Genomic DNA, 13,853 nt, shown 5'->3' on the forward strand with positions numbered 1-13,853 from the left:
GGCAGTCACCTCTCTTCTGTTATCATTGAGCATCCAGTCCCTTCGAATTTAAATAATTTTTTTTTAGGTTGGGCACGGTGGCTCACACCTGTAATCTTAGCACTTTGGGGGGGTTGAGGTGGGTGGATCACTTGAGGTTAGGAGTTTGAGACCAGCCTGGCCAACATGGTGAAGCCCTGTCTCTACTAAAAGTACAAAATTAGCTGGGCATGTTGGTGGGCACCTGTAATCCCAGCCACTTGGGAGGCTGAGGCAGGAGAATCATTTGAATCCAGGAGGCAGAGGTTGGCGTGAGCTGAGATTGCACTGCTGTACTCCAGCCTAGGAGACAGAGCAAGACTGTTTCAAAAAATAAATAAGTAATTTTTAAGAGAGAAGTTCAGATGCTTAGTAAAATTGAAAGGAAGTTATAGAGATAAACCTTACCTACCTGCCCCTGCACATGCTTAGCCTTCCCCATTATCAACATCCCCCATCATTCAAAGTGGTTCATTTGTAACAGTTGATTTACTTGATGTATTATCACCTGGAGTTCATACTCTACATTAGGGTTCCCTCTTGGTGTTATACATTCCGTGAGTTTAAACAAATGTATACCAGTGTTCAACTATAATATATTACTCAGAGTATTTTCACTACCCTGAAATACTTCGTGTTAAAAGTATTTAATGTTCATTAATAACAACATTTAATATATTTACGTTAAAAGTATTCTGCGCTGGGCCTATTCATCCCTCCCTCCCCTTTAATTCCTGGCAACCACTGATCTTTTTTTTTGTCTCCATAGTTTTGCCTTTTCCCATGTGTCATATGGTTGGAATCATTGTCAATTGTTAAGGGTCTTACATAAATGGAAATTTCTTTATATAAATATCATACATGATCCCATTCCCTGTATATATAGGGAATACATAGGGAGTGTAGGGGGGCTTCCTTTGTTCAAAATTCTTTGAGAGATTCATTTCTGTTGCATGTAGGTTAAGATTCATTTTTTTTAACATGTTCTATTGTGTGAACAAATATGATTCACTTTTCCATACTAGTGGATATATGAGTTGTTTCTAATTTAGGGTTATTACAAACAATATTGCTATAGATTTTGTACAAGTATTTTGGTGTTATGTGTTTGCATTTTTGTAGGATGTATACCTGGGGAAATTGAGCCATAGGGTATATACATAGGTTCAGTTTTAGAAGATGTGGATGAAAGATTTTCCTAAGTGGTTGTACTGATTTACATACCTACCATCACTGTAGGAGTTTCAGTTGTTCCACTTCTTTGCTGACAGTCTGCACGGTCTGTTTTAAAATTTCTAGTCATTCTGTGGGTGTGTAATGATATCTCATTGTGAATTACGTGTTTATTTCCCTGATATTTAAAAATGTTGAATATCTTTTTTATCTTTATGGGTCATTTTGATCGATTATTACTTCCTTTCTCCTGAGCCTTATAAATAGTGGATTTCTAAGAATAACTAGCTACCATGTAGGACACTAATGCTGCACAGTTAAAAAAAAAATGTTTTCCTGTCATCTATACTGAGATACCAAGGAAGTTGTATACTTAAGTGCCTGGTACTGAATACTTATTTTTAAGATTATCTGTATTAAGTTGGTATGCAAAGGAGAATTTCTTAGGGCTTATTACATTAATTGATTTTATGGTTAGAATTGGAAAATATACCCAGATGTGTATGAATGAGTGCAGTGATTAGAAATAGGGTATAACACTTTTTGGGCAATTAATTTATTGTCTTTAGTGAACATCTTATAGTTTCATCTGTATGAACTTAGTCTTGTAACATCTCTATGTATTATTTGCATGTAAAAGGGGCATAGAAAAGTAGAGGACAAAGTTTTTCTAGGTAGATTATTGAAAGATTTGTTCATTTAGGGAGACTGTATTTTCTGAGAACTTTGAGTGAAGCATTTATCTAAAGGGACATATGAACCAATTAATATAATTAATTATATTATAAGCATGTGTGCAGGCTATTACTCTCCAACTAGTCTTGAAGGATAGATAGAGGTTAGATGAAGAACAAAAGAATTAGAAAATAGTCTAGACAAGAGAAGTAGTACTTGCAAGGGCGTGACATTGGGAGATGATGTGTATTTTGATAATGATTAGAATTTCAGTGTTTTAACATTAAAGTTGGAGGAGCGGATGGGATCAGATTAAGAACATTCTTGAATACCAAGTTAATGAATTTGGACCTTATTCTGTAGAAAATAGAGAATTGGTGCAAGTGTTAGGAAAGTGATGCAGTTCACTTTTTTTTTTTTTTTTGAGATGGCATCTCACTCTCTCGCCCAGGCTGGAGTGCGGTGGTGCAATCTTGACTTATTTCAGCCTCTGTCTCCAGGGTTCAAGTGATTCTCCTGCCTCAGCCTCCTGAGTAGCTGGGACTCCAGGCACCTGCTGCAATGCCTGGCTAGTTTTTTTTTTTTGGTAGAGACGGTTTCACCATATTGGCCAGGCTGGTCTTGAACTCCTGACCTAGTGATCTGCCCACCTTAGCCTCCCAAAGTGCTGGGATTACAGGCTTGAGTCAAGGCGCCTGGCGTCAGTTTTTTTTTTTTTTTTTTTTTTTTTAAAGAGAGAATTGCCCAGGCTAGGGTGCTGTTGTGCTGTCATAGCTCACTGTAGCCTCAGACACCTGGGTTCAAGCAGTATTCTGCCTCAGCCTCCTGAGTACCTGGGATTACAGGCGTGTGCCGTCATGTTTGCCTAATTGTTGACATTTTATTTTTGAAGATGGGGTCTTGCCATGTCACCCAGGCTGGTCTCAAACTCTTGGCCTCAAGTGCTTCTGCCACCTCAGCCTCCTAGGTAGTTGGAATTACAGATTTGAGCCACTGTGCTTGGCTACATTTTTATTTAGGAAGAAAACTGGGGACGCTGTGTAAAAAATGGTTGGAGAAAGAGAGATGAGAGGATTGGAAATGGACTGACAGGACTCACCTGAAGTTGATGAGTAGTTAGGTTCATTATTCCTAAGGGGATACAAGGAGAAGGTTTGGTGGATGGACAAGATGAATTCAGTTTAGACATGTTAAATTCTATGTACCTGTGGTCTATTTAGATGCAATAAGAAAGAAACTAAGTTGTGTAAGTGGCTATGTCCATGACACATTTTTTTAAACGTGTTTTGTGGGTACCAGTAAGATAATTAGCAACAGGGAAGAGCAAGAATGTCCTATTACATCTTCACCCCCTTAGTCAAATTGCAGTTCATGTTTTTCCTCTCTCATCAGTTGCTTTTTTGTTCTGTGTTGTCTTTAAGCCCCTCTTACAAATTCAAGACCTCTTCATCCAGTCTTGCTTTTTTTCCTTACTGTCTTGTTATAAATAATGTCACAAATAAATACTCAAAAGGTTGAAAATTAAACTTAAATGAGCAGCTTTTAAAACATCTGATAAAATTCTTCATGTTTTGGACTTAAAATATATTCAACCATATATATGGTATCTATATACTGTGTTGTATTCAACTTGTAAAAGCTAGTTTTGTGCAATATTTGTACAATGTTTTGACATAGTGTTACAGGTGGATAAAGGAACAGAGGTTAAGACTCACTTATTGTGTTTCGATAAGGATTTTACACATACCTGACTCTTCACCTCTTCACTGAGAATATAGACACAACAGGGTTGGAACTCTTACAGTTCCTTAATTTTCAGCTTTCAAATCATATTCACCCTGCATCTGGGTAGAGCACAATTTGTAGCACATAGTAGATAATTGTGAATATTTATTGGATGAATGAATAGGCCTTTGTCCTTTCTTCCCTCAATGTTAATAGAGGAGAAGGTACCTGTGCCCCATCAGCTAAACCTGTAAGTGCTTTGGATTGTCATTTCCTCCTGACAACCTTCTCACTTGAGGAATTTCACTCTTGTGTTTTCACTTTCTTCCTCTGTAATGGATCTTAAGATTTTAAACAGTGGTTTCCTTTACTATCTTTCAAACCAAAACACCACCACTCATTTCCTTGTGTTCTTTTTGGCTTTTACTGCCATGTTTCTGTCTTTCTTAACCAGACTTCTTGAAAAAGGTGTCTAGGCTGGGCATAGTGGCTCATCTCTGTAATCCCAGCACTTTGGGAGGCCGAGGTGGGTGGGTCACCTGAGGTCAGGAGTTCGAGACCAGCCTGACCAACACGGAGAAACCCAGTCTCTACTAAAAAATACAAAAAAATTAACTGGTTGTGATGGCACATGCCTGTAATCCCAGCTACTCGGGAGACTGAGGCAGGAGAATCGCTTGAACCTGGGAGGTGGAGGTTGCGGTGAGCTTAGATTGTGACATTGCACTCCAGCCTGGGCAAAAAGAGCAAAACTCAGACTTGAAAAACATGGTATAGTTATTATCATTAATCTTTCTCACTTCTTGCTCACTTTTTTGTTTGTTTTTTGGAAGAAATGGGATCTCACTGTTGCCCAGACTAGTCTTGAATCCCTGGTCTCAAGTGATCCTATTGTCTTGGCTTCACAAAATAGTTGGGATTACAGGCATGAGCTACCATGCCTAGCCCTTGCTCACTTTTTAAGTCGGTTTTTTATATGCGGCATTTGATGTTGTCCACTTTTTTCTTTCTTAAAACACAGTTCTTTTCTTTTGTGGTAGCACATTTTCCTGGCTTCTGTCTTGTTCCTTAAATGTTTGTGTTCCTCATAGGCCACCTTCTCATCTTCTGCTACTCATAGTCCCTGATCTAATCTAGTTCTTTTCTTTTATTTATCCCTCCACGCCCACAAACAAAAAAAAATCAAGTTTCCCTCTTGCCCAGGCTAGAGTGCAATGATGTGATCATACCTCACTGTAGCCTCAAACTCCTGGGCTCAAGTGATCCTACCCCCTCAGCCTCCCAGGTAGCTAGAGTTACAGGCATACCATTGTACCTGACTCTAAACTAGTTCTTTGAATAGTCATCTTACTGTGTATCTATAGATAACTCCCAGTTCTTTATCTTTGACACATACTTCTCTTTCTGAGCTACATACAGACTTTTAGGTCCAACTTTTTTACTTGTATGTCTCATGAACACTTCTAATTCAGACACCTTCAACTTTGAACTAACTGCCTGTCTCTACCTGAACCTTCTCCAATACTTCATATCTCAGTGAAAGGCACCACTATCTACCCTGTTGCCGAGGCCAGAGTCTCCTTTTTTCCAATTTATTTTCCCCTTGATTTTTGAGGTGGTTGTTCTGATAAACTTTTGTTCTAAGCTATTTGAGGTAATTTTCTTGACTATTGATTATACATTCTAGTTTTCATTAGTATAAATTTAGGAGTTAATGGGCACTTTTGATTTTTAAGGCTATTTTTACGCTGAGTATTAGTATCATAGTTCTAAAATAATTAAGAGTTTTAGTTTACATATGTTAAAATGAAAATGTGCAGGAATTTATGTTTTTCCTAAGATTATTACGTTTCAACAAAGATGGTTATGTTCAGTGTTTCATTGTTCCTTTAAAAAGATAATTTACTGAAATGAAAAAAGCTTCAGTGGATCTCTTAGTTTTCACTTAGCAAATGATATATTGATGATAAATGAAGATGTTTGGCTCACCAGAATAGTGATAGGACTTTCTACCATGTTTATGGTTTTTCACTATTGCATGCTCATTGTAATTCCCAATCTGGTTTGTGATAAAACTCTGAAAATAGAAAATGTCTCATATTTCTATACTGCCTTCTCTAGTAATGTTTTGGCTGTTACTGATATTTTAGTAATGTTTGACTTTAAAGCTTAAGTTTGTAACAGTTTCAAGTGAATTCTACCTTCATTTGTATTCATATAGTACCTACAGATAGGCAAGGATGCAAGTTGTGAAAGAGATTAAAGACATTAGAATTTATTTTAGTCTGAATTGATTATTGGATTTTTTTACTAATCAAACAATTATAATTGAAATTTCAGATTGCTTTCAGTTTATGACTGAAAATTTTGCTCAAAAATATTACCTGCTTTTCTTATTGAATATTTTAAAAAGTAAGCTTTTATGCTAGTTGTATTCCTCTTTTGATCTCTGATACTTAGAAAATAGATTATTTTGAACAGAATAGGCCACAAAGAGGAGCAATGATTATGCTCCACAGATTATTTTTAACTTGTACATAATATTCTCTTTACTTTCAAGAGGCTCAGATTTCATGCTGTTTTTTGGGCCATTGAGTTGCTTCTCATTTGTTTCTCCCCCCCCCCCCCCCTTTAGATATTAGGATCAAGGAAGAAGAACCTGATCCTGAAGAGTGGCAGCTCAGTGGTGATTCTACCTTGAATACCAATGACCTAACACACTTAAGAGTACAAGTGGTAGATGAAGAAGGGGACCAACAACATCAAGAAGGAAAAAGACTTCGGAGGGTAGCTTGCACTTGTCCCAACTGTAAAGAAGGTGGTGGGAGGTATGCATACATGAAACATGATATATTTTTAAGAATGTTAATACCATCCTAATTTTTGAAGTACTGCATGCTATGTCATTTAATTATGAGAAATTCATTACATGATCATTTTGGGTGTGTGTGTGTGCGCGTGTGGCAGAAGTTAGAGAGCAAAATATATGCAATTGGATTTTCAGTTCTAAATGCTTTTTAAACTAAAATTATTAGTTTGCTGTTTCAAAAACAGTATAGCAGATGCCATTTAGCAGGCCCATATCAGAAATTAGCCTATTTGCAAACCAGCAACGGAATTTGCCTAAATATAGATAAAAAGTTGATTATTAGGTTGAGAATAGCAGTTATATAAAAATTAAGACATTCAGAAATGGCTGATAAGCCTAAGTATTTCCATTTTCAATAGAAGTGAAAAGCCTTAATAGATTGAATTTTTTAAAAAATGGGATTGTATTTCAATTCAGTCTTTTGGTAAACATTAAAACTGGATTAACATGACTGGAGTAAACTCAAAATGATGAGTTGTTAAATGTCGATGTACTAAGCTTAATAATTAAGAGATTGAGACTCAGATCATATATTTTAAAAAACAAGATACAGACTGATGTTGATTATATAAGGAACACCTCAAATAATTGGCACAGGAATATTGAAGGTGAGGGATGGAAAAAGATTTATCAGGCAAATATTAACAAAAATTGATAACTTGGATAGCAGTGTTACTATATCACACAAGGTGGGATTGAGGTGAAAGCCCCAAATAGGACAGAGATATATTGTTAATAATACTAAATTTCCATCAGGAAGATTTAATAGTCATGGTCCTTTTTTTGTGCAGCTTTGAAATATATAGAGCCAAAACAGGTAGAACTCTAAAGCCATAGCTAACCAAATCCCTTGTCATGTTGAAAGTTAACATACCTCTCTTAGAAATGCACTGTTTTAAGTCCATAGAATGTTCTTTTAACACAGTTGACAAACTTGATCTAATAGAGCTTTTCCATCTGCTTTGAGTTGCACATTGACCAGCCCTTTGCAGTAATAATAATCACTATGAACTGGTAACATTGAGAGCTTACTGTATTCCTGACAGTGTTACACGTGAGAAATAGAGAGGTTGAGTGACTCTAAAGAGCACATACAACAGGGATTTGGACCTAGTTTCTTACTCCAGAGCCTTAACCATTAAACATACTGCCTCCCAAGTGACCCTCCTTATACATGGGATCCTTAGGTATTCATGTTTATTGTAATTAGTTTAAAAATTTGTTTTTTGACATGTTTTGGTCAGTTAAAATGTGTGAATTCTGGCTAGGCAATAACATTTGAAACTCATTTTAGAGGAGCTTTTAAGATAAATTATTCCCAAAAGTCAAATCTAGTAGAAGCCTGGCCTTTGTTTCATTTATTCTTTATTTTAAAATAAAATTATTTTAATTTATGTTTATTAAACTAACACATGCTCATAAAAATTTAGAAATATAGGACATTTAAAAACACCAAAAACCCACCCCACTCCAAGATAAGCTAGTAACATTTTTGTATATGTCCTTCAAGATGTTACATGTATTTTAAAGTAGAATCATTTTATTCTCACTGTTTTATATGTCTGTTCTTGTTTTGAGAATTTTTGTGACCATATTTTCAAGTCTACATAGTCTGCATTATTTTTATGGCTGTATAGTATTCTATTATATGGATGTAGAATAATTTAACATCTTTCGTTGGGAATTTATTATTTGTCATAATCTTACATGTCTGTCTTTGCACATTCGTCTGATTATATAAGTTGGCAGAAGTGGAATTGCTGGGTTAAAGGGAATTGTCTGCTAGTAAGGCTAGTTTATATGCTAACCAGCAGTGTGTGAGACTATCTAGTTTCCCATACCCTTGCCAACAATGGATTTTACAATTTTTTTAACCTTTGAAAGTCTGGCAGATGAAAAATACCTTAATATTGTCTTATTTAGTATATTTTTAAATTACTTGGTGAGGTTGAACATTTTAGGGGATGTTATTTTGCCACTTTAAAATTTATTTTGTGAATTTTTTTTGTGTGTGTGAATCTGTTAATTTATGTAACTGTCATGTGCAAATATTTTTTTCCCAGTTTTACATTGGCTTTATCAGTGGTTTACAGAATGCACTGTTATTACACAAGTAAACAGTTCCATCACTTACAGCTTGCAAACATTTTAAGCACAAAAATTACAAGTTGATCAGCCTTTCCTTTATTAGATGCCTTGTTACCATGCCATTGAAAGTTTTCTTTATCCTGAGGATTATAAAAATGGTCATTTATATTTTTTCTAGAGCTTTTGTGACTTCAGTTTTTAATAGCTTACTTATTCTAAGCAATAAAAATTGAGCTTCCTAAGAAAAGAAACTATTGTTTCTTAGAGGTTGTTTGAACAAAATTCAAGTAGTGTATGTGTGATAGACACACTTGAATAAATGACAATTGTATCTAATTAATAGATAATAGAAGCATAATATATGTAGTAAATCCAAATTAATTCTGAAGTATTCTGCAAGGTTATATAGGTAGTAGTTAATTTTTTTTTTTTTTTGGGAGACAGAGTTTCGCTCTTGTTACCCAGGCTGGAAGTGCAATGGCATGATCTCGGCTCACTGCAACCTCCGCCTCCTGGGTTCAGGCAATTCTCCTGCCTCAGCCTCCTGAGTAGCTGGCATTACAGGCACACGCCACCATGCCCAGCTAATTTTTTGTATTTTTAGTAGAGACGGTGGTTTCCATCATGTTGACCAGGATGGTCTCGATCTCTTGACCTTGTGATCCACCTGCCTCGGCTTCCCAAAGTGCTGGGATTACAGGCTTGAGCCACCGCACCCGGCCCCTAGTAGTTAATATTTTTTAGAATATTTGTCTTTTTTTGCAACCATTTTTTAAAAAAGAATATGGGCAAGGTGGCATTTTTAGAGAACCAATTTTACTCATCTTTAGAGAAGTAAATTTTATTTATTAACCTTTTAAAGTAAAGTGTAAAGTATAATTAAATCTTTAAAAATTGTAATTATTTAGTCAATATTTATTGAGCAGAACCAGCTTTCAGAGACTGTTTAACCTAGTGAGAGACAAATAATTACAAGTAAAATAAATTCTGGAGGCATTATTGATATGTAGGTTTTGTATGAATTAAAAACATCAGTCCATATTTTAAAAATTATTGTGCACAATCTGTTTTCTTTGTCATCATTTCAGTTTATGTCTTGTTTTTTCTACCCTGAGCAGAGAGAGTGTATTTACTTAACTTTTCTTAACCCCTCTACCCACCAATAGCCTCCACTCTGTATTAGCATTATTAAATTATTGAGAACAAGTTTAGACAGTCAAGAATAAAAATATAAAATTGTTTTCCCTATATTATAGGCATTAGTGGTATGGATATTAATCAAGAAGAAAACAGAATACTAAGTCTTTTCTTACCTGAAGTTTGTTGAGAAATTCACTTCAGTTCTCCCTTCCAGCCTTCATGTAACATGCCATAAATCCACATCTACCATATCTGTATCTTAATCTTGAATCAAAATTTTTTTTTAAGTAGATTTTTGGGTCTGGATGTTGAGCTTTTTCCTTAAATTATATATGTGTGCAACCCTTCCCCTGCGGTTTTTCTTTCTTAGATGCCTATCCCGTTTTCAAACAATATTTATTTCCTAATAATTCAATTGAAAATACTTTTCTAGCTTCTTGCTTCTTTGAGAACCCAGATTTGTTGCTGTTAATTTGTTGGTCTTGTGTTTTATTAGTGTTCCCATGCTAAATTTTGCTAAGTTTGTGAAATGCACTTTTGAGTTTGTAAAAGTGCATTGATTCACCTGAGTGGTAGGCTTAGAGGAGAAGCATGAAATCATGAGTACATGAGTGAACTGAATTGGGTTCTCTGTGAAATTGCTATGGTGAACACGATATGTAAAGTTGGTTTGTACACCAATAGCCACAAACACTGCTGTTTTTCTTAGGGCTTTTAAAAGAATGAAATGAATTTAAAAAGCTAAATTAAATGGAATCAATATTGGCTTTGGTTAATAAAACTTTGGCATTGCAAGGGAGCCAGAAAAAACTGTTTCACTCAACTCAGCTCTTTGAAGAGAGTTGTAGAAATTGGGGGTGGACTGGAGCAGAAACTAGAATTGTGTTAGATTATGACATCCTTGCCCTTGAGACAACAGCATGACTCCTCCTTGTCTTTACTTATGCTATTCCTCTGCCTGGAATGCCTTCCCTCCTTTCTATCTAAATCCTACCCACCTCCTCCACGAAGCCTTCTCTAACTACTGGAGCCCACATTGATGTCTCCCTGTTCAGAACACCTATGGCATCTAACAGCCAGCACTGCACCGTTTAGCACTGTTTGTCCTATGGCAATTTCACATGCTACTGAGTGTGAGTACATTAAAATATAAATGTGGGGAAATATGCATTTTTCCAGTAAATTTGAAAAACGATAGGTTTATTGTATACAGGAGGATTTACAGGCTATAGAAAGTTTTACAGGATATGTGAGATTGGGGGAGGAGGGGTGTTGGGGAGGGGGCTAAATGTACTTTTTTTTAAAGCTCAGAAACATTGTAAAGTTTATACAAATTGTTTTGTCCGAAGTGTCATGTTTTCAAAAAACTAACTTATTTTTATTCAGTAACTAGCCTACTTTTTTTTTTGTTTAAAGGTTGAGAAATAACATTTCTGTGATGTTTAATACTATTCAGATTATCAATTCTGGAATCAAAAAAGTTTTCTTCTTGCTTAGTCTAAGATACCTCTGTTCACCCATCTAATTTATCTTCTAAACCCTGCTCTTGGTATTAAATACTGAAATGTAATAAATGTCAAATATTGTGATGTTGAGAAAACTGTATTATATTTCTTGTGTCTAATTTTGGATATCTTTTATGTGGTTAATATGAAGGGAATTTTAAATGTAAAGACAATTTTGATTTGTATTTATTTCATCTAATGCTAAGGGAGTTCAGACCATAGCTTTAGCTAGATTTAAAAAAAAAAGCTTTCTCCAAGTCAGTGTATATTCAGGGTGTGGCCACAGAAATATGAATAAATATGCTTAAATCATGTTAAAGTCTGCTAATGTTGCCTATACCTTTTAATTGTACCTGTGATCAGTTACACATTCATTCTTGGGTTTAAATATGTTTTTGATTATCTGACACCATGACTTTTGAATACAGACCACATTTAGTTTCCTATATAATTAATTGGATCAAGCTTTTGCATAGGATTTGTGAATGCTTCTGACAGAAGAATAAATAGCTTTATCATACGTTCTTATACATATGAAATGTCCTTTTAATTACTTAATTCTTGGGCATATTTACATTTGGACAACAGTCACATTCTGAGTAAGATTAATATGTAAAATGTATATGCTTGAAATACATAAATTTTTATTGAAACTGATTTTACATGGTTTTGGTTTCTGATTGACTTCATAATGATAATGTCTTCTATTTAAAATTAAACATGGGGATATAGGACATAAATGGTAATGTCCATTTGAATATTTTCATATAAGTATATATTATTCTGTGTGTGTTTTTTAGAGGTACCAATCTTGGGAAAAAGAAGCAACACATTTGTCATATACCAGGATGTGGTAAAGTCTATGGGAAGACCTCACATCTGAGAGCTCATCTGCGTTGGCATTCTGGAGAACGCCCTTTTGTTTGTAACTGGATGTACTGTGGTAAAAGATTTACTCGAAGTGATGAATTACAGAGGCACAGAAGAACACATACAGGTTACTAATATTTACTTTTAACCAACAAAAATGAATTATAGGGCTACATAATTGCCTTGACTTTTTTTTTTTTTAAGCATTCCTTACTGAACTGAATCTTTCAAATACAATGAATTACATCAAATTTTTACCTTCAGTAACACCATCTTAATAACACAAATTCCAAAGAACAAGGCAGTATGGCTTATCTTCTAAAATAAAGTTTATTTTATGTAGACTTTGGTTAGCTTTGTTGACATCATTGAATGTTTTAAGCCACATTTATGTTATTTTTATTCTGTTGACATTTCAAATTAGTTGTTAGCTTCTACTCTTGATCTATCCTATTTTTTCTTTCTCCTTAACACTGTAACAAAGAATAATCCTGTTCTGATATATTTGGATATTTCACCTTTTCTTATGTTTTTAGTCTGTCTGAGGTAAGGGAATAACCAAGGCATTGTTGATGTGAAGACTTTCTCTCATTATATTATTTTTATATAGTGTTGCGTGGTTGTAAAATGAAATAGATCTATGACTGATCCACACCAAAACCTAATAGTATAACTTAGAGATACTTTTCTCTTACTACCATGTAAATGATTAAAAGTGTTCATCAGTCTATGCTCAACACTGGAGAATTGAAAAATATGTATTTATAATCCCTAGAGAGCTTGAAAGAAGCATGGTGAAATGGAGAACAAGATGGATTTTAAAGTCATCTGGATTCTAATCCAAGTTGCTTATTAGGTTAAGTGAATAAACTATCTCTGACATTGCTACATACCTTCTACTTTGGCCTTCAGTGTTGTATAAAATTACTTGTGAGGTCTATAGTAGTACACAGATGCTCTGATTGTTTTAGTTCCTGTCTCTCATTGGGTAGGTATATGAGATTAATGTATATGAAACTACAGGAGACAAGAAAGTAGATGAAGCTGCTGGGCATGCTGGCTCATGCCTGTAATTGCAGCACTTCAGGAGGCCAAGGAAGGCAGATTGCTTGAGCCTCAGGAGTTTGAGACCAGCCTGGGCAACATGGTGCAACCCTGTCTCTACTAAAAATACAAAAAATAGCCAGACATGATGGTGTGAGCCTTTAGTCTCAGAGACTTTCGAGGCTGAGGTGGGAGGATTGCCTCCACCTCCCAGGGGGCGGAGGTTGCAGTGAGCCAAGATCATGCCACTGTACTCCAGCCTGGGTGACAAAGTGAGATCCTGTTTCAAAAAAAGTAGATAAAAGATTTTGCATTGTAGTCTGTGCTATTGAAAAGGCTCAGAAACAGAGATATTATTGCTTGGGATCGTAAAGTATGGGATAATAGACCTTAAGATGGCCCTGTAACAGGATTTTCCTCAGTAGGATTTTATCAGCAGGATATAAAAAGGAATAATGTAAAAGGGAGAAAAAGGTTCTATGATCAAATAAGTGTGGGAAATGGTGGGCCAAAGAGGGTACAAGTAACTTCAGGGCAGCACCTCTTAGGACCTTTAAATTAAATGCTTAGGTGAACAGCTTGCATCTTTAACTGGGTGATGTAATGTGTGTAGCATTTCCTAATCTTGTTTGATCATTGTGCTGTTCGCCATGGAGTATAATGTTACAAGAGAAAGTGGGAAATAGTTTCCTAGAGAAATGGTGGTATGTTAATAGAAGAGGTGAATGAGGATGAAATTTTACATA

The 13,853-nt window shown here is 35.3% G+C and overlaps 1 protein-coding gene across 7 annotated transcripts in view; it reads left to right on the top strand.

The window, feature by feature from the left end:
- Positions 1 to 13,853, top strand: part of SP3 (Sp3 transcription factor) — a 128,279-nt gene that overhangs the window by 111,609 nt on the left and 2,817 nt on the right. For 6 of the 7 annotated variants that reach the window (XM_078327385.1, XM_078327383.1, XM_078327384.1 and 3 more), the window contains 2 exons: positions 6,227 to 6,419; positions 11,994 to 12,190. In XM_078327385.1, coding sequence (XP_078183511.1) covers positions 6,227 to 6,419; positions 11,994 to 12,190 — 390 coding nt within the window. Of the gene's footprint in view, positions 1 to 6,226; positions 6,420 to 10,699; positions 10,822 to 11,993; positions 12,191 to 13,853 lie in introns of all 7 variants that reach the window. The other variant, XR_013518874.1, reaches the window with a different exon arrangement.

Source organism: Callithrix jacchus, chromosome 6 (genome assembly GCF_049354715.1).
Source record: "Callithrix jacchus isolate 240 chromosome 6, calJac240_pri, whole genome shotgun sequence".
NCBI lineage: Eukaryota > Metazoa > Chordata > Mammalia > Primates > Cebidae > Callithrix > Callithrix jacchus.